This window comes from Bombina bombina, chromosome 7 (assembly GCF_027579735.1).
Source record: "Bombina bombina isolate aBomBom1 chromosome 7, aBomBom1.pri, whole genome shotgun sequence".
Classification (NCBI taxonomy): domain Eukaryota; kingdom Metazoa; phylum Chordata; class Amphibia; order Anura; family Bombinatoridae; genus Bombina; species Bombina bombina.
Genome location: NC_069505.1, coordinates 174,019,469 through 174,040,753, shown reverse-complemented (window position 1 = coordinate 174,040,753; position 21,285 = coordinate 174,019,469). Strand labels below are relative to the sequence as shown.

The window sequence follows — 21,285 nt, the reverse complement described above, 5'->3', positions numbered from 1 at the left end:
AGTAATCTAGCCCTCAGTAATTTAGCCCTATGTAATCTAGTCCTATGTAATCTAGCCCTCAGTAATATAGCCCTCAGTAATCTAGCCCTCAGTAATCTAGCCCTCAGTAATCTAGCCTTCAGTAATCTAGCCTTCAGTAACCTAGCCCCTCAATAATCCATTCCTCAGTAATCTAACCCTCAATAATATAGGCCTCAGTAATCTAGCCCTCAGTAATCTTGCCTATAGTAATGTAGCCCAGAATAATCTAGCCTTTGTAATCTAGCCCTCAGTAATCTAGCCCTCAGTAATCTAACCCTCAGTAATCTATCCCTCAGTAATCTAACCCTCAGTAATCTAGCCCTCTGTAATCTAGCCCTCAGTAATCTAGCCTTCAGTAATCTAGCCCTCAGTAATCTAGCCCTCAGTAATCTAGCCCTCTGTAATCCAGCCCTCGGTAATCTAGCCTTCAGTAATCAAGCTCTCAGTAATCTAGCCCTCAGTAATCTAGCTCTCAGTAATCTATTCCTCAGTAATCTAGCCCTCAGTAATCTAGCCCTGAGTAATATATTCCTCAGTAATCTAGCCCTCAGTAATCTAGCACTCTGTAATCTAGCCCTCAGTAATCTAGCCTTCAGTAATACAGCCCTCAGTAATCTAGCCCCCAGCAATCTAGCTCTCAGTAATCTATTCCTCAGTAATCTAGCCCTCAGTAATCTAGCCCTGAGTAATATATTCCTCAGTAATCTAGCAATCTGTAATCTAGCCCTCAGTAATCTAGCCTTCAGTAATCTAGCCCTCAGTAAATTAGCCCTATGTAATCTAGTCCTATGTAATCTAGCCCTCAGTAATATAGCCCTCAGTAATCTAGCCCTCAGTAATCTAGCCCTCAGTAATCTAGCCTTCAGTAATCTAGACCTCAGTAATCTAGCCCTCAGTAAAATAGCTCTCAGTAATCTAGCCCTCAGCAATCTAGCCCTCAGTAATCTAGCTTTCAGTAATCTAACCCTCAGTAATCTAGCCATCAGTAATCTAGCCATGAGTAATCTAGCCCTCAGTAATATAGCTCTCAGTAATCTATTCCTCAGTAATCTAGCCCTCAGTAATATAGCCATCAGTAATCTATTCTTCAGTAATCTAGCCCTCAGTAATCTAGCCCTCAGTAATCTATTCTTCAGTAATCTAGCCCTCAGTAATCTAGCCTTCAGTAATCTAACCCCCAGTAATCTAGCCCTCAGTAATCTAGCCCTCAGTAATCTATTCCTCAGTAATCTATTCCTCAGTAATCTAGCCCTCATTAATCTAGCTCTCTGTAATCTAGCCCTCAGTAACCTAGCCTTCAGTAATACAGCCCTCAGTAATCTAGCCCCCAGTAATCTAGCTTTCAGTAATCTATTCCTCAGTAATCTAGCCCTCAGTAATCTAGCCCTGAGTAATCTATTCCTCAGTAATCTAGCACTCAGTAATCTAGCCCTCAGTAATCTAGCCCCTCAATAATCTATTCCTCAGTAATCTAACCCTCAGTATTATAGGCCTCAGTAATATAGGCCTCAGTAATTTAGCTCTCAGTAATCTAGCCTTCAGTAATCTAGCCTATAGCAATGTAGCCCAGAGTAATCTAGCCTTCATAATCTAGCCCTTAGTAATCTAGTCTTCTGTAATCTAGCCCTCAGTAATCTAGCCCTCAGTAATATAGCCCTCAGTAATATAGGCCTCAGTAATGTAGCTCTCAGCAATCTAGCCCTCAGTAATATAGCCTTCAGTAATCTAGCCTAAAGTAATGTAGCCCAGAGTAATCTAGCCTTCGTAATCTAGCCCTCAGTAATCTAGCCCTCAGTAATCTAACCCTCAGTAATCTAGCCCTCAGTAATCTAGCCCTCAGTAATCTAGCCCTCCGTAATCTATTCCTCAGTAATCTAGCCCTCAGTAATCTAGCCATCAGTAATCTATTCCTCAGTAATCTAGCCCTCAGTAATCTAGCCATCAGTAATCTATTCCTCAGTAATCTATTCCTCAGTAATCTAGCCCTCAGTAATCTAGCCCTCTGTAATCTAGCCCTCAGTAATCTAGCCTTCAGTAATACAGCCCTCAGTAATCTAGCCCCCAGTAATCTAGCTCTCAGTAATCTATTCTTCAGTAATCTAGCCCTCAGTAATCTAGCCCTGAGTAATCCAGCACTCAGTAATCTAGCCCTCAGTAATCTAGCCCCTCAATAATCTATTCCTCAGTAATCTAATCCCTCGGTATTATAGGCCTCAGTAATATAGGCCTCCATAATTTAGCTCTCCGTAATCTAGCCTTCAGTAATCTAGCCTATAGCAATGTAGCCCAGTGTAATCTATCCTTCATAATCTAGCCCTTAGTAATCTAGCCCTCTGTAATCTAGCCCTCAGTAATATAGCCCTCAGTAATATAGCCCTCAGTAATATAGGCCTCAGTAATGTAGCTCTCAGCAATCTAGCCTTCAGTAATCTAGCCTTCAGTAATCTAGCCTAAAGTAATGTAGCCTAAAGTAATGTAGCCCAGAGTAATCTAGCCTTCGTAATCTAGCTCTCAGTAATCTAGCCCTCAGTAATCTAGTCCTCAGTAATATAGCCCTCTGTAATCTAGCCCTCCGTAATCTATTTCTCAGTAATCTAGCCCTCAGTAATATAGCCATCAGTAATCTATTCCTCAGTAATCTAGCCCTCAGTAATCTAGCCCTCAGTAATCTAGCCTTCAGTAATCTAACCCACAGTAATCTAGCCCTCAGTAATCTAGCCCCCAGTAATCTAGCTCTCAGTAATCTAGCCCTCAGTAATCTAGCCCTGAGTAATATATTCCTCAGTAATCTAGCCCTCAGTAATCTAGCATTCTGTAATCTAGCCCTCAGTAATACAGCCCTCAGTAATCTAGCCCCCAGTAATCTAGCTCTCAGTAATCTATTCCTCAGTAATCTAGCCCTCAGTAATCTAGCCCTGAGTAATATATTCCTCAGTAATCCAGCAATCTGTAATCTAGCCCTCAGTAATCTAGCCTTCAGTAATCTAGCCCTCAGTAATTTAGCCCTATGTAATCTAGTCCTATGTAATCTAGCCCTCAGTAATCTAGCCCTCAGTAATCAAGCCCCTCAATAATCTATTCCTCAGTAATCTAATCCTTCAGTATTATAGGCCTCAGTAATATAGGCCTCCGTAATTTAGCTCTCCGTAATCTAGCCTTCAGTAATCTAGCCTATAGCAATGTAGCCCAAAGTAATCTAGCCTTCATAATCTAGCGTTAGTAATCTAGCCCTCTGTAATCTAGCCCTCAGTAATATAGCCCTCAGTAATATAGCCCTCAGTAATATAGGCCTCAGTAATGTAGCTCTCAGCAATCTAGCCTTCAGTAATCTAGCCTTCAGTAATCTAGCCTAAAGTAATGTAGCCCAGAGTAATCTAGCCTTCGTAATCTAGCTCTCAGTAATCTAGCCCTCAGTAATCTAGTCCTCAGTAATCTAGCCCTCTGTAATCTAGCCCTCCGTAATCTATTTCTCAGTAATCTAGCCCTCAGTAATATAGCCATCAGTAATCTATTCCTCAGTAATCTAGCCCTCAGTAATCTAGCCCTCAGTAATCTAGCCTTCAGTAATCTAACCCACAGTAATCTATTCCTCAGTAATCTAGCCCTCAGTAATCTAGCCCTCAGTAATCTAGCCTTCAGTAATCTAACCCACAGTAATCTAGCCCTCAGTAATCTAGCCCCCAGTAATCTAGCTCTCAGTAATCTATTCCTCAGTAATCTAGCCCTCAGTAATCTAGCCCTCCGTAATCTATTCCTCAGTAATCTAGCCCTCAGTAATCTAGCCATCAGTAATCTATTCCTCAGTAATCTAGCCCTCAGTAATCTAGCCATCAGTAATCTATTCCTCAGTAATCTATTCCTCAGTAATCTAGCCCTCAGTAATCTAGCCCTCTGTAATCTAGCCCTCAGTAATCTAGCCTTCAGTAATACAGCCCTCAGTAATCTAGCCCCCAGTAATCTAGCTCTCAGTAATCTATTCTTCAGTAATCTAGCCCTCAGTAATCTAGCCCTGAGTAATCCAGCACTCAGTAATCTAGCCCTCAGTAATCTAGCCCCTCAATAATCTATTCCTCAGTAATCTAATCCCTCAGTATTATAGGCCTCAGTAATATAGGCCTCCATAATTTAGCTCTCCGTAATCTAGCCTTCAGTAATCTAGCCTATAGCAATGTAGCCCAGTGTAATCTATCCTTCATAATCTAGCCCTTAGTAATCTAGCCCTCTGTAATCTAGCCCTCAGTAATATAGCCCTCAGTAATATAGCCCTCAGTAATATAGGCCTCAGTAATGTAGCTCTCAGCAATCTAGCCTTCAGTAATCTAGCCTTCAGTAATCTAGCCTAAAGTAATGTAGCCTAAAGTAATGTAGCCCAGAGTAATCTAGCCTTCGTAATCTAGCTCTCAGTAATCTAGCCCTCAGTAATCTAGTCCTCAGTAATATAGCCCTCTGTAATCTAGCCCTCCGTAATCTATTTCTCAGTAATCTAGCCCTCAGTAATATAGCCATCAGTAATCTATTCCTCAGTAATCTAGCCCTCAGTAATCTAGCCCTCAGTAATCTAGCCTTCATTAATCTAACCCACAGTAATCTAGCCCTCAGTAATCTAGCCCCCAGTAATCTAGCTCTCAGTAATCTAGCCCTCAGTAATCTAGCCCTGAGTAATATATTCCTCAGTAATCTAGCCCTCAGTAATCTAGCACTCTGTAATCTAGCCCTCAGTAATACAGCCCTCAGTAATCTAGCCCCCAGTAATCTAGCTCTCAGTAATCTATTCCTCAGTAATCTAGCCCTCAGTAATCTAGCCCTGAGTAATATATTCCTCAGTAATCCAGCAATCTGTAATCTAGCCCTCAGTAATCTAGCCTTCAGTAATCTAGCCCTCAGTAATTTAGCCCTATGTAATCTAGTCCTATGTAATCTAGCCCTCAGTAATCTAGCCCTCAGTAATCAAGCCCCTCAATAATCTATTCCTCAGTAATCTAATCCTTCAGTATTATAGGCCTCAGTAATATAGGCCTCCGTAATTTAGCTCTCCGTAATCTAGCCTTCAGTAATCTAGCCTATAGCAATGTAGCCCAGAGTAATCTAGCCTTCATAATCTAGCCCTTAGTAATCTAGCCCTCTGTAATCTAGCCCTCAGTAATATAGCCCTCAGTAATATAGCCCTCAGTAATATAGGCCTCAGTAATGTAGCTCTCAGCAATCTAGCCTTCAGTAATCTAGCCTTCAGTAATCTAGCCTAAAGTAATGTAGCCCAGAGTAATCTAGCCTTCGTAATCTAGCTCTCAGTAATCTAGCCCTCAGTAATCTAGTCCTCAGTAATCTAGCCCTCTGTAATCTAGCCCTCCGTAATCTATTTCTCAGTAATCTAGCCCTCAGTAATATAGCCATCAGTAATCTATTCCTCAGTAATCTAGCCCTCAGTAATCTAGCCCTCAGCAATCTAGCCCTCAGTAATCTAGCCCTCAGTAATCTAGCCTTCAGTAATCAAACCCACAGTAATCTAGCCCTCAGTAATCTAGCCCTCAGTAATCTAGCCTTCAGTAATCTAGTCCTCAGTAATCTAGCCCTCTGTAATCTAGCCCTCCGTAATCTATTTCTCAGTAATCTAGCCCTCAGTAATATAGCCATCAGTAATCTATTCCTCAGTAATCTAGCCCTCAGTAATCTAGCCCTCAGTAATCTAGCCTTCAGTAATCTAACCCTCAGTAATCTATTCCTCAGCAATCTAGCCCTCAGTAATCTAGCCCTCAGTAATCTAGCCTTCAGTAATCAAACCCACAGTAATCTAGCCCTCAGTAATCTAGCCCCCAGTAATCTAGCTCTCAGTAATATATTCCTCAGTAATCTAGCCCTCAGTAATCTAGCCCTGAGTAATATATTCCTCAGTAATCTAGCCCTCAGTAATCTAGCACTCTGTAATCTAGCCCTCAGTAATCTAGCCTTCAGTAATACAGCCCTCAGTAATCTAGCTCTCAGTAATATATTCCTCAGTAATCTAGCAATCTGTAATCTAGCCCTCAGTAATCTAGCCTTCAGTAATCTATCCCTCAGTAATTTAGCCCTATGTAATCTAGTCCTATGTAATCTAGCCCTCAGTAATATAGCCCTCAGTAATCTAGCCCTCAGTAATCTAGCCCTCAGTAATCTAGCCCTCAGTAATCTAGCCTTCAGTAACCTAGCCCCTCAATAATCTATTCCTCAGTAATCTAACCCTCAGTAATATAGGCCTCAGTAATCTAGCCCTCAGTAATCTTGCCTATAGTAATGTAGCCCAGAATAATCTAGCCTTCGTAATCTAGCCCTCAGTAATCTAGCCCTCAGTAATCTAACCCTCAGTAATCTATCCCTCAGTAATCTAACCCTCAGTAATCTAGCCCTCTGTAATCTAGCCCTCAGTAATCTAGCCTTCAGTAATCTAGCCCTCAGTAATCTAGCCCTCAGTAATCTAGCCCTCTGTAATCCAGCCCTTGGTAATCTAGCCTTCAGTAATCAAGCCCTCAGTAATCTAGCCCTGAGTAATATATTCCTCAGTAATCTAGCCCTCAGTAATCTAGCACTCTGTAATCTAGCCCTCAGTAATCTAGCCTTCAGTAATACAGCCCTCAGTAATCTAGCCCCCAGTAATCTAGCTCTCAGTAATCTATTCCTCAGTAATCTAGCCCTCAGTAATCTAGCCCTGAGTAATATATTCCTCAGTAATCTAGCAATCTGTAATCTAGCCCTCAGTAATCTAGCCTTCAGTAATCTAGCCCTCAGTAATTTAGCCCTATGTAATCTAGTCCTATGTAATCTAGCCTTCAGTAATCTAGCCTTCAGTAATCTAGCCCCTCAATAATCTATTCCTCAGTAATCTAACCCTCAGTAATATAGGCCTCAGTAATCTAGCCCTCAGTAATTTTGCCTATAGTAATGTAGCCCAGAATAATCTAGCCTTCGTAATCTAGCCCTCAGTAATCTAGCCCTCAGTAATCTAACCCTCAGTAATCTATCCCTCAGTAATCTAACCCTCAGTAATCTAGCCCTCTGTAATCTAGCCCTCAGTAATCTAGCCTTTAGTAATCTAGCCCTCAGTAATCTAGCCCTCAGTAATCTAGCCCTCTGTAATCTAGCCCTCGGTAATCTAGCCTTCAGTAATCAAGCCCTCAGTAATCTAGCCCTCAGTAATCTAGCCCTCAGTAATCTATTCCTCAGTAATCTAGCCCTCAATAATCTATCCCCTCAATAATCTATTCCTCAGTAATCTAACCCTCAGTATTATAGGCCTCAGTAATATAGGCCTCAATTATTTAGCTCTCAGTAATCTAGCCTTCAGTAATCTAGCCTATAGTAATGTAGCCTAGAGTAATCTAGCCTTCATAATCTAGCCCTCAGTAATCTAACCCTCAGTAATCTAACCCTCAGTAATCTAGCCCTCAATAATCTAGCCCTCTGTAATCTAGCCCTCTGTAATCTAGCCCTCAGTAATATAGCCCTCGGTAATCTAGCCCTCAGTAATATAGGCCTCAGTAATGTAGCTCTCAGTAATCTAGCCTTCAGTAATCTAGCCTAAGGTAATGTAGCCCAGAGTAATCTAGCCTTCGTAATCTAGCCCTCAGTAATATAGCCCTCAGTAATCTAACCCTCAGTAATCTAACCCTCAGTAATCTAGCCCTCAGTAATCTAGTCCTCGGTAATCTAGCTCTCTGTAATCTAGCCCTCAGTAATCTAGCCCTTGGTAATCTAGCACTCAGTAATCTAGCCTTCAGTAATATAGCCCTCAGTAATCTATTCCTCAGTAATCTATTCCTCAGTAATCTAGCCCTCAGTAATCTAGCCCCTCAATAATCTATTCCTCAGTAATCTAACCCTCAGTAATATAGGCCTCAGTAATCTAGCCCTCAGTAATCTAGCCTTCAGTAATCTAGCCTATAGTAATGTAGCCCAGATTAATCTAGCCTTCGTAATCTAGCCCTCAGTAATCTAGCCCTCATTAATCTAAGCCTCAGTAATCTAACCATCAGTAATCTAATGCTCAGTAATCTAGCCCTCAGTAATGTAGGCCTCGGTAATCTAGACTTCATTAATCTAGCCCTCAGTAATCTAGCCCTCAGTAATCTAATCCTCAGTAATCTAGCCCTCAGTAATATAGGCCCCAGTAATATAGCCCTGAGTAATCTATTCAGCAGTAATCTAGCCCTCGATAATCTAGCCCTTGGTAATCTAGCCTTCAGTAATCTAGCCATCAGTAATCTAGCCCTCAGTAATCTAACCATCAGTAATCTAGCCCTCAGTAATCTAGCCCTCTGTAATCTAGCCTTCAGTAATCTAGCCCTCAGTAATCTAGCCCTCAGTAATCTAGCCCTATTATCTAGCCCTCGGTAATCTAGCCTTCAGTCATCTAGCCCTCAGTAATCTAGCCCTCAGTAATCTAGCCCTCAGTAATCTAGCCCTCGGTAATCTAGCCTTCAGTAATCTAGCCCTCAGTAATCTAGCCCTCAGTAATCTAGCCCTCGGTAATCAAGCCTTCACTAATCTAGCCCTCAGTAATCTAGCCCCTCAATAATCTATTCCTCAGTAATCTAGCCCTTAGTAATCTAGCCCTCAGTTATCTAGCCTTTATATTAACAAACGTTATTCTGTTTTATTGAAAACAAACTATTTGTAAATTTAGATAATTTGGGTTTTACCACCTTTAGCCAGTCAGCCACAATTACCACGCTTGGATCTTTCAAAGCACTGAACAGCTGTTTGGTTGCTCTTTTCTTTTCTTGTCTGTAATTTTTCTTTTGAACCTACAAAAACAGAAAATTAATGAAAGATAAGAAGTGCAGAGATAAAATCTGTCTGTTTTTTGTGAGTATTATGGATCGTGCTGATAGGCTGCATATTGTGGCGCTGGGTCTGTCTGTTTTATATGAGTATTATGGATTGTGCTGATAGGCTGCATATTCTGGTGCTGGGTCTGTCTGTTTTTTATCAGTATTATGGATCGTGCTGATAGGCTGCATATTGTGGTGCTAGATCTATCTGTTTTTTATCAGTATTATGGATCATGCTGATAGGCTGCATATTGTGGTGCTAGATCTATCTGTTTTTTATCAGTATTATGGATCATGCTGATAGGCTGCATATTGTGGAGCTGGGTCTGTCTGTTTTTTGTGAGTATTATGGATCGTGCTGATAGGCTGCATATTGTGGCGCTGGGTCTGTCTGTTTGATATGAGTATTATGGATTGTGCTGATAGGCTGCATATTGTGGTGCTAGATCTATCTGTTTTTTATCAGTATTATGGATCATGCTGATAGGCTGCATATTGTGGTGCTAGATCTATCTGTTTTTTATCAGTATTATGGATCATGCTGATAGGCTGCATATTGTGGTGCTAGATCTGTCTGTTTTATATGAGTATTATGGATCATGCTGATAGGCTGCATATTGTGGTGCTAGATCTGTCTGTTTTATATGAGTATTATGGATCGTGCTGATAGGCTGCATATTGTGGTGCTAGATCTATCTGTTTTTTATGAGTATTATGGATCATGCTGATAGGCTGCATATTGTGGGGCTGGGTCTGTCTGTTTTATAGGAGTATTATGGATCGTGCTTATAGGCTGCATATTGTGGCGCTAGATCTGTCTCTTTGATATGAGTATTATGGATCATGCTGATAGGCTGCATATTGTGGCGCTGGGTCTGTCTGTTTTATAGGAGTATTATGGATCGTGCTGATAGGCTGCATATTGTGGCGCTAGATCTGTCTGTTTTATATGAGTATTATGGATCGTGCTGATAGGCTGCATATTGTGGCGCTGGATCTGTCTGTTTGATATGAGTATTATGGATCGTGCTGATAGGCTGCATATTGTGGCGCTGGGTCTGTCTGTTTGATATGAGTATTATGGATCGTGCTGATAGGCTGCATATTGTGACGCTGGATCTGTCTGTTTGATATGAGTATTATGGATTGTGCTGATAGGCTGCATATTGTGGCGCTGGGTCTGTCTGTTTGATATGAGTATTATGGATCGTGCTGATAGGCTGCATATTGTGGCGCTGGGTCTGTCTGTTTGATATGAGTATTATGGATCGTGCTGATAGGCTGCATATTGTGGCGCTGGGTCTGTCTGTTTGATATGAGTATTATGGATCGGGCTGATAGGCTGCATATTGTGGCGCTGGATCTCTCTGTTTTTTGTGAGTATTATGGATCGTGCTGATAGGCTGCATATTGTGGCGCTGGATCTGTCTGTTTTTTATGAGTTTTATGGATCGTGCTGATAGGCTGTATATTGTGGTGCTAGATCTGTCTGTATTATATGAGTATTATGGATCGTGCTGATAGGCTGCATATTGTGGCGCTGGGTCTGCATATTTTATATGAGTATTATGGATCGTGCTGATAGGCTGCATATTGTGGCGCTGGATCTGCATATTTTATATGAGTATTATGGATTGTGCTGATAGGCTGCATATTGTGGCGCTACAACTCCTACTAAATTTATTAATAGGTGACAAAAGTAGCTCTGCTCAGGTACTGGGATATTTGTTTAATTTTTTTTTCATTATAACTGTATATATCTGTTGTGATTTAGTGGTTTAGTCAACAGGAAATGATTCTATAACTCTATCACAGTAATGGTCATTATTAAATTGATAATTATTTTAAGAAAATCTTCTGCAAATTTTTAGAAACTGTATTAAAGAGCGTTAGTTGTTTTTCTGTGTGATCTATTGGATCTGTGATCTTGCTATGGATTCTAAAACCAAAATTAAAGGGGCATTAAACTCAACTCCAATCTGTCATGGATATAAAAGAGAACTATTTAAACAACTTAAAGATTTTAAAACATTTTGGCCTGAAAAGGGTTAAAATGTTAATGCTGTTCATTTTTATTTTTGTGAGGGATAGAAAATCACAGGTTGATAAGGAAGACTCCTGCAGCCCTATTAGTGTAAAGTGACACATCCCACAGACATAACAACATTATTTTGCACAGGAGAATTACATTTTCTATAACATTTACTAATATGCCCTCTTTTAAATGGAATAAAAAAAAATATTTGAATGATCCTTTATAAAAATATATAAAATCATACACATCAATACTTAGACCAGGTACTAATCTTATTATCCCCATAGAATTCCTCTTAAACCCCCTAAATACTGCTGCTCTAGGCACAAACAAAAGATACACTGCTGACCTGTTGCTGATAATAACTGTATATGAACTATCAAAAGACAACCCTTCAAAAGAACATTCAAGGTTTCATGACAGATGTGGTACCCATACTAAACAATGCACAATATACTAAAAAAAAAAATGTTTTTAATATGGTATTTTAATGAAAATCAGAATTTGTTACGACATGCAGTTTTTATATTAGTAACTGCTATGGGCTCCATTTATCAAACTGTTGATTCAGCCGGGGAGAATTATGGGAGCTTGCATTCTGAGATGATTAGTGTTCCTTGTGCAATGCTAACTTCTGTCAGCGGATGATGCCTCGCTTTCTGTGAATAAGGGTGGGCAGGTGTCCTGCCTAATAAATGGACGCCAATATATTTAACCCCTACAACATATAGCTGGGGCAACACATTGCATCTGCTGGGAAAGACAGTCAGTGATCCAACACACTGATTGGCTTGTGATTAGCAGCTACTTGCATATGGCCCTACAAATTAGCTCTCTGGACTCATCATGCTCAGAAGCTGCAATGTGCTGTGGCTACCAAGCATGATTTTAGCTGTGAGTTAAATCCCTTTACATTGGTTATGCGCATAATAAGCAAAGATCACTGATGCAAATATTGCAAGCACTAACTAATTATACAATACCATTCTAGCATTAGAATATGTATTTAACATGTAGTGATTTATTTCCCATACAACAGCTAATTGGGTTTCAATCATTTTTGGATACAGTACAGGGAGGGGGAAAAACAGAGTATAAGTAAACAGGAGACTTATATATTATATTAATGTAAAATATAATTTGAGATATGTTTTTATTAAGACTTCCTGCCGCAGAGTCAGAGCCAGGGACAAGTAACAACTAACAGAGTAATTGTAATAGGTTATACAATTAAAGGGACATTAAACCCAATTTTTTCTTTCATGATTCAGATAGAGAATACCATTTTAAACAACTTTCTGATTTACTTCTATTATCTAATTTGCTTCATTCACTTAAATTTTTTTTCCTGAAAAGCATATCTAGATAGACTCAGTAGCTTCTGATTGGTGGCTTCACATAGATGCCTCATGTGATTGGCTCACCAATGTGCATTGCTATTTCTTTAACAAAGGTTATCTAAAGATTGCAGCAAATTAGATAATAGAAGTAAATTGGAATGTTGTTTAAAATTGTATTCTCTATCTGAATCATGAAAGAAAAATTTGGGGTTTAGTGGCCCTTTAAGTATAGGTAGCTTGGATCAGCATTATGGAATCTTTACTCGCCTTAATATATTACTGAGGGTCTAGTTATTATCAAATGGTAAGCAAGTTTACTTACCATGTGATGATAACTAGACTCAGTAATATATATGGATATTTAAGCCTAGCAGTTAGCGCAAAATGATAAAGATAATTTAACTTTAGCCCTCGGATAGTAAGGGCTTATTTGATATAGATACGTATTTACTGCTGGCTGTTACTATTCCAGATTACACAAACTGGATGAGAGTTCTAGTGTTTTTAATTTGAGCTCAAGCCATTTGTATGTATGAGAATTTATTTTTCTCTTCTTTTTGATATTTTTTCAATAAAGTTAATAGTGTGAATGACATTTGAATCACTACCTATATAGTTTATCTCATTTTTCTAATTAAGCAGAGTAATGATTCATTAACGCAGATCCAAGCTACCTAAAATTAATTGTATAACCTATTACAATTACTCTGTTGGGTTTCAATCATCTCAAGGGAGCATGTCACAGTCACTCAAATGTAATCTGGAAGCATTAAATGTGGCCAATGAGCAAGCCCAAAGCTCTTAATGTGAAAAGTACTGAAGAGACTGGGACATATAAGGTTCTTAAAAAATAGATAATTCTTCATAGACTCAGCACAATTTAACCCTGGAAGGTCATATCTATTGAAATACACATTGATAATATACTTCTGCCAGACCAAGCCCATAAATTATCTGCACTATTAACAATAACAGCAGCTCACGTCAGTCCTAGTATTGACTGCAAATTAAAGGGACAGTCTACTCCTGAATTTGTATTGTTTAAAAAGATAGATAATCCCTTTATTACCCATTCCCCAGTTTTGCATAACTAACACAGTTATATTAACAGGCCCGGACTGGCCATAGGGCATACCGGGCATTTGCCCGGTGGGCCGCCGGTTACCTTGGCCCCCCACTAGTACTGCTGACTTAAATTATTTGAGAACTTTTTTTTGTAAATTGTTTATTAAATGTTTAATTTTTAAACTTTATTATCTGTAGTCTGCAGCAGCGCAGCTCAACTTTGGTACTTCAGGGCCAGCCTATATACAAACATGGGCCCATTCGGATTGGCCGCACAGGCTGCGGCGCACTGCTTCCACCTTCCGGCCTGGGTCTGAGTGCACTGTCTGTTACTAACTAGTGACGTCACAGTCACACACACACCGTCGCCCTGCACGCGGCTGCACTACACTCATGCCGCGTGCCGGGTCCACATGGTGTCATTGGTGTGTCAGTGGTTGGAGGCCGGAAAGATGCTGGCTGCCGCCGGGCCGGTTGGATCTGGAGTGGTCCTGAGTCCTCCATAGGCTGAGGCTCCACATGGCATTCCGTGAGGCCAGGGGGCTAGCAGCTAGTGAGCAGTGCCAGTGATGACGCCATGACTCAGCAGGACAGGTGGCTGGCAGCAGGGGCAGGCAGCAGGGGCAGGCAGGAGGTAGGTGAGGTCTGGAGGACCTTTTTTTTGGAGTTGATGGCATTCCGTGAGGCCGCTGGGCTGGGCTAGCTAGTGAGCAGTGCCAGTGATGACCCTGCGACTCAGCAGGACAGGTGGCCGGCAGCAGGGGCAGGCAGGAGGTAGGTGAGGTAAATGTTGAGCCCTGTTTTATATATATATATATATATATATATATATATATATATTATTTTTTTTTAAATAGTGCAGCAGCTGGGGGGGGGGGGGCCTCTTTGTCCTAAAATGCCCGGGCCTTTTTTTGATCCCAGTCCGGCCCTTTATATTAATATACTTTTTACCTCTGTGATTACCTTGTATGTAAACCTCTATAGACTGCCCCCTTATTTCAGTTCTTTTGACAGACATATATTTTAGCCAATCAGTGCTGACTTATAAATAACTCCACAGAGTGAGCACAATGTTATTTATATGACACACATGAACTAGAACTGTCTAGCTGTGAAAAAATGTCACAATGCCCTGAGATAAGAGGCGGCCTTTATTGGCTGAAGCAAATCTGATGATAAAAGTAAATTGGAAAGTTGTTTAATTAGAATGCCCTATCTGAATCATGAAAGTTTAATTTTGACTAGACTGTCCCTGTCTATTTTGTTTATACAAATAGCTGTAAATTGGCTAAACAGTACATTCACAGATCAAGATTAAATGTTTTTGTTCATGGCTAAACAATGTTTAACATGAACTACTGTCATAATCTTGAAATCCTAATCCTAATCACTGCACTAAATTTTACATTTAATTTGTAGATAAAATCCAGTTGGGTTTCCTCTTCAGCCCACGCGCCTACTATTTTGGGCAACAGCCTACCAGAAGGAGATCGCCCATCACAATTCCTATAGTATGCTCATGCACTAGAGGCAGATGAGCTATTAGTTCCTCCAAGCTACCAGGACAACGTAAACAGTGGATCTCAATGTTGGCTTGTAGGAACAAATCATATATGTGTCACTAGTCCACGAGCATTTGCTATAGGAAATAAAATGGGGCAAGTGATTGCCTTCTGTTTGGCTGAACTGTACTTGCAGAGTAAAAGAGAAAAAAGCACCGGCTATGGAGGCGGATGGGGGGTTACAGGGTACGTTTAACATTTACTACAGTGTTTGGATTATGATTTTCAGATCATTTCAGCAATTCATATTAACCACTCACCCTTTTTAGCATAATAAATATGCAACATCAGTGTGATGGTTTTAGTAGACTTACGGGAGGCACAGTCATTATTCTAGCATTTAAGTCCTTGACGGTGCCAATAGCAATTAATTTGTAAAGTAGTGCATTTTTTTTAACATGTCAAATGCTTTGTGAAGAACACTGAAAAAAATGTGGTAAACACAGGAGAATAGGGATTTTAAAAAGTAATGGTATTTTTTCACTCCTACATATTATGGTCTAGGACCACCCCTGAGGAGCACACACCACTATCATTATTCACTCTTACCTTTAGGGTGTCCATTTTAGCAGTCTTGGAAGTAGGAGATAAACATTCTTTGTCTGCGCCATTACAGAGCTTATTTTCATTCTAAAAAGATTAAATAGAACAAAATTGTACAGGTGCCACATTTTAAACATTATTTTAAATTATTTTTAAATAAAATACATGGATAAGAGAGAGGAGTCTTCCTCAGTATTTAGGTAGGAATGTCATAAGGCAAATAATATTAAATTGTCAGGTAGTAGTATAAACAGAATGCAAAATGGTGTCATGTTTGGGCCTAGCTTATTTGCCCCTTCTCCTCTTGTTCCCTCATAGGAGTGAATAGATTAGAAGAGATTTGAAAAGCATTGAAAGAGATTGCCAGCAATACTCTAATCCATCAAAAAAACAAAAAACTTTTCCAACCAGGGTGGATTTAATTTAGAGCCTGATTTAAATAACAATTTAAATCACTAGTCAGTAAGACAATTTAAATAATGCTTTTCTACATAAAGACTCATTCTTGATAGTTGTTATAATATTAGTATGCATAACCAGATGAAGTTTTCATTTTTTAGAATAACAACTTTTTAGATTAGTTTTCCAATTATGGGCCAGTCCAGATTACGAGTGAAGCACAAACATTTGCGCCAGAGTGATAAGGGGTTTATCTCTAATGTTGGAGCTTATATTGCTTGCTGCTCGTATTACGAGTTGAAAGTAAACTGATTGCTTGAGCACAATCGCATTTTACACTAGAATGATTACCGCAAATTCAGAGCTCTTGTTAAGTGTTTTGCGAAACTAAGAAGTGTCACAAAACACATAAAAATGCATTACAAAGTACAGTTGTGACAGACATTAAATCATACTTTTGCATCAGCAAGGCCACTCTCAAAGGGAAATCAACAAACAAACTGGATACTCAAGATGTGATATTAAAGCTGTTAAGAAGAATCAGGAGATTTCAAAATCTGATGAGAAGTTTCTCAGAGTTTCTTCTTTGAGAGACTGGAAGAAGTCCAGCAAGGACCTTGCTCAGCATATGGTAGCTTCATCGGGATACCAAGTAGACCCTTCTACAGTCCAAAGAAGCTTGATCAGGAATGGTCTTTGTGGAAGGGTAGCAACCAAGAAACCCCTTTTTTAGAAGGGGAACAGGGTGAAAAGGCTAAGATATGCTAAAGCTGACAAAGATTGGAATGTAGATCAGTAGAAAAGAGTATTATAGAGTGGCGAATGCAGGTTTGAAATTTTTGGGTCCAATCATCGACAATATTTGAGAAGAAGAGTTGGAGAGAGAAGGACAAATGAGTGCTTGCAGCCTTCAGTGAAAAATGGTGGAGGTCTGTCCTGGTTTTGGGCTGCCAGTGGTGTTGGCGATATTGATGGGATCATGAATGCTAAAAAGTACAGTCAGGTTTTAGATCATCCTGCCATTCCTTAAGGAAAGCACCTGATTATGATTGGTTTTATTTTTCAGCATGATAACGATCCCAAGCACACTGCTAATGCAGTGAAATCAAATTTGGAGAGAAAAACAGATGATAAAACACTGACAGTCATGGACCAGAATATTATAGAGGCAGTATGGGATCAGCTAGACAGAGAAAGAAATAAAAAACAACCTAAATCTAAAGAAGAACTCTGAGAAGTGCTGAAAGAAGCCTGGTATAATATACCAGAAGATTACTTCAGAAAACTTTAGGACTCCCAAAAAGAGTTCAAAATATGCTTAGTGCCAAGGGAGGTCACACTAAATACTGACTTTTGCCTGAAGTAGCCATTTTGTTCTGAAAATTGTGTTTTTTTTGTATGTTGTGTACATATCTCCTGTATTTTCTGTGTGTATCTTAATAAAGAGACAGAAAAATAAATATGGATGGTCATTAAAACTTTGCTAAAACAAAAAAGCTGGTGGTGGCCTAAGACTTTTGCACAGTACTGTATATGTATGTATATATATATATATATATATATATAAACAAATTAAATAGAAAGAGCTCTACCAAATCTAGAGAGCTAAAGCGGATATCAGGCCGCACCATACACTACCCTCACAATATAATTAGAAATGATATCCTAAACAGGTATGCTGGACATATACATTTTTATTAAAACCATAGCCAAAAACACATACTGAAAATATGGCAATAAACCAAATACAAATTGCAAGTGTAGTGCACTACTGATGTATGATTCTTGCTAGCATATTCAGGATTAGAGCCGGCTCATGAGAAAGTCCATCTCTACTACCGGGCACTTGAGTGTTAAAAACACGTTCCGGTTATTGATAAACAGAATACCGTCCTTGATATCTCAGATGGTTATATATTTATCCGGTACCGGATTATAAACAATTATGTGAGAGTCAAAGAGAGGCAATTCACTGTTGGATACTCCAATCCCATGTGCAAGTAATACAAGAAACTTCAGGGTGCAAGGCTTATTGCTGCATGGCTTACCTTCGCTATCTTCACACACTCAACGGGTATTACCTGACAGGATCTCTTCCGCGGTGTGTCTCACTGCGATGTATATGGCCAATGCAGCTCTTCACTTGCCCAAACACTTGAAACCGATATTGCCAGATTCACAGCACTTCCACCAAGCTAAGCTGATGTGCACAAAAAGCCGAGTTTAGAATATTGCGTGCGCGATAATCTATTCATTCCCCCATAGAAGTCAATAAAGAAAAAAAGTTGAAATAAACCCACCCAACTAGCGCTCAAACCCGATCTCATATTTTCATGTGCACTAACCCGAAATATGAATATTTTACATTTCAATGTTCTGCACATAGCAGAATATGTTCTATTTGTTCATAAATATATATATATATATATATATATATATATATATATATATATATAAAATGGTATTTTGGTACAATATATATCTATACACACACACACATATATATATATATATATATATATATATGCACAGGTATAGATATATACAGATACTTATAGGAATATCTATTTAGAAATACTTGGAACATATTCTGTTATATGCATAACATTGAATATTGAAATATTTACATTAGATACATAGTTAAAACCTTTATTAAATATGAATATTGCATAAAAATGAGTAGAATTCATCTACTTAACTGCAAAGGGCTCCAATACACTTCAATATATATGTATATATAAGTATACATACAGTATGTATTTATGTGTTTATATGTGTATACATGTCTGTAAACAAATATATAAATACATAAATACATCTGCACACATATATAGACATTTATATATACATACATATAGATCTCATTGTTAAAGACCTTTGCTTGCCTTTTGTTTCCTAACACCTAAGTCCTCATATATTTGAGCCCTTATAACTTTTGTGTCCAATTTTTTTTAAAATAATTTTTATTAGATTGTATTATTATGGCTGTAACTGTACTTTGCAATATCTTTTTGATGTGTTTTGTGACACATTTTTGTTTCGCAAAACAGTTAACCACAGCTCTGAGCACGTGCTAACCCATTGAGCAATAACTAGAATTGTGCTCAAGAGATCTTGTTAACTTTCAACTTGTAAAACCAGCGCAATTTAACCTGAGCGCAAACGAACACGAAACACCAATATCGTTTGCGTGCAAACGTTTGATCTCCACTCGTAATCTGGTCCAATTTATCTTAAATATAAAACTAACTTTAGATAGATTTTCCCTCATAAATCATTTTATTAAAAATAAAATATGATTTAAATTAAAAAAAAAACTCAGATCATTTTTTTATTTTAAAATAATTGATTTTTATCCACCCTGTTTCTAACAGATGTTTCACCTGGTTTTTGGTCATTTCAAATGGAATATCTTGGCTCTTTATACAAAGAAAGGGAGATGTGCTCAAACCAGGGTACAAACAATAGTGTAATAGCTTTTTTTATGGTTAGTCACCACCAGTGTTTCTTCTAAGGCTATATTTTAAGAGCAGCCCAGCAGTGAAACCGTTAATTAGGGAACCACACCCTGCAGTTAGAAAACACTACACAATGCAGACCACAAGGTATTGTTCCCTTATTAACTGCTGGGATGCTCACAAAATTTAGCCTTAATAGGAGCACTGGTAACTACCCCACCCCAAAATCTTTCAGGTGGTGACCCTCAAATTAACCGGCTATGTTGTTAATCATTCCTAGTTGAGCAGATCTTTATCTGTAATTATATCTTATCTCTTCACACATCTTCTTTTAATGTTAAAGCTTTCTGCATGCCTAGATTACATTAATGTACACAATTATTCTTAGCTTAATAAAAAGTTACAGATATAGCTCTTTTAAACTAAAATATGACCAAATGTGAATTTGTGATTGGAATTTTAACATCCAAGTGTTTACAAAATGTTTATTATAACTAAGATTTTACAAAATGTTAAATATAATTATTCAAAATAAAGTGAAATAGTTTTTTGTGCTGATTTTTATGAGCTGATTACTGGTTAAAAAAAAAACAGTCTTCATAAACATTAGGAAGCCATATTGAATCAATTAGTCAACATTTTTTACTTGATCATTAGCCACATATATTTTGCTTCTGTTTAGCTCAGCAGAATTCCATATGAAAACTAAAATGAAATGTTTGCCTGCATTGAGTGTAAAAAAACAAAACAAAACAAAAAACAGATTTCCTGGTTATATTTTATTTGAGCTCCTGGTTGCTAAAGACAGATATGGAAGTCTAATTTACCTCTATTATAAAATGTAAATGTTTTTCATGGCCTCCTTTTTAATGTAACCTGACTGCTGTCCATGAAAGCATACTGAGGTAGGTGCACATTATGAGTGCTGTATGGCTTCCATGTCCCTTTAATTAAATTCAAATAGTGCTTCTAAAGACTATGAAAAGCTAAGTATCTCCTAAGTAGAATACAAAGTTTTCAAACTTTAATGGGCTGAAATAGAGGCCATAGTCTGAAAGATAGATAGACACAGATAGATGGATAGATAGATAGATAGATAGATAGATAGATAGACAGAAAGACAGACAAATAGATAGATAGATAGATAGATACAGATAGATAGATACAGATAGATAGATAGATAGATAGATTGATAGATAGATAGATAGATAGATAGATAGATAGATAGATAGATAGATAGATAGATAGATAGATAGATAGATAGATAGCTAGATAGATTGATAGATACAGATTGATAGATAGATACAGATAGATAGATAGATAGATAGATAGATAGATAGATAGATAGATAGAGATAGAAAGATAAAGATTGATAGATAGATGATATATAGATAGATAGATACAGATAGATAGATAGATAGATAGATAGATAGATAGAAAGATAGATACCAATAGATAGATAGATAGATAGATAGATAGATAGATAGATACAGATATATAGATAGATAGATAAAGATAGATAGATAGATAGATAGATAGATAGATACAGAGATAGATAGATAGATAGATAGATAGATAGATAGATAGATAGATAGACAGACAGACAGGCTGATACTCTGGTTATACAATTATCTTTACTTTTTGTGGGAGTCTATTTAATGAATAAAACCATCCTTACAAAAAGAGATCATGTAAAATGAATTGGCGACTTCTAAATAAAATATATTACATGTACTTATGGAATTATATTCTTTATATCTAAAAATACAAAAGCACTTTGCAACTCAGTATGTTTTGCTTGGCAGGAATCTAGGAGCACATTTAGAGAACACACTCAAAACTGTGATGATATTTTGGGAAATGCAGAAAGATTTTCCAGGATAAATTTAACAGCCCCAGTGTTCTGTAAAACAGTATCTAGAAATAACACAGAATACTGATGAATTTCTCTGGGAGTAATGTCAGTCAGATCACTAAATATCAATATCACAGAACACAATACAGTCAGCTATCTCCACTGGGAACTACACTATACAAAGTGGTATATTTTCTGCTTCAGTG

General features: G+C 38.2%; 1 protein-coding gene across 3 annotated transcripts in view; it reads right to left on the bottom strand.

Annotated features, from left to right (window-relative positions):
• OSBPL5 (oxysterol binding protein like 5) overlaps positions 1–21,285 on the bottom strand; it is a 526,154-nt gene that overhangs the window by 293,709 nt on the left and 211,160 nt on the right. For 2 of the 3 annotated variants that reach the window (XM_053720419.1, XM_053720421.1), the window contains exons 4-5: positions 15,374–15,454; positions 8,694–8,795 (exon numbers count right to left, since the gene is read on the bottom strand). In XM_053720419.1, coding sequence (XP_053576394.1) covers positions 8,694–8,795; positions 15,374–15,454 — 183 coding nt within the window. The remainder of the gene's footprint in view (positions 1–8,693; positions 8,796–15,373; positions 15,455–21,285) is intronic. The other variant, XM_053720420.1, reaches the window with a different exon arrangement.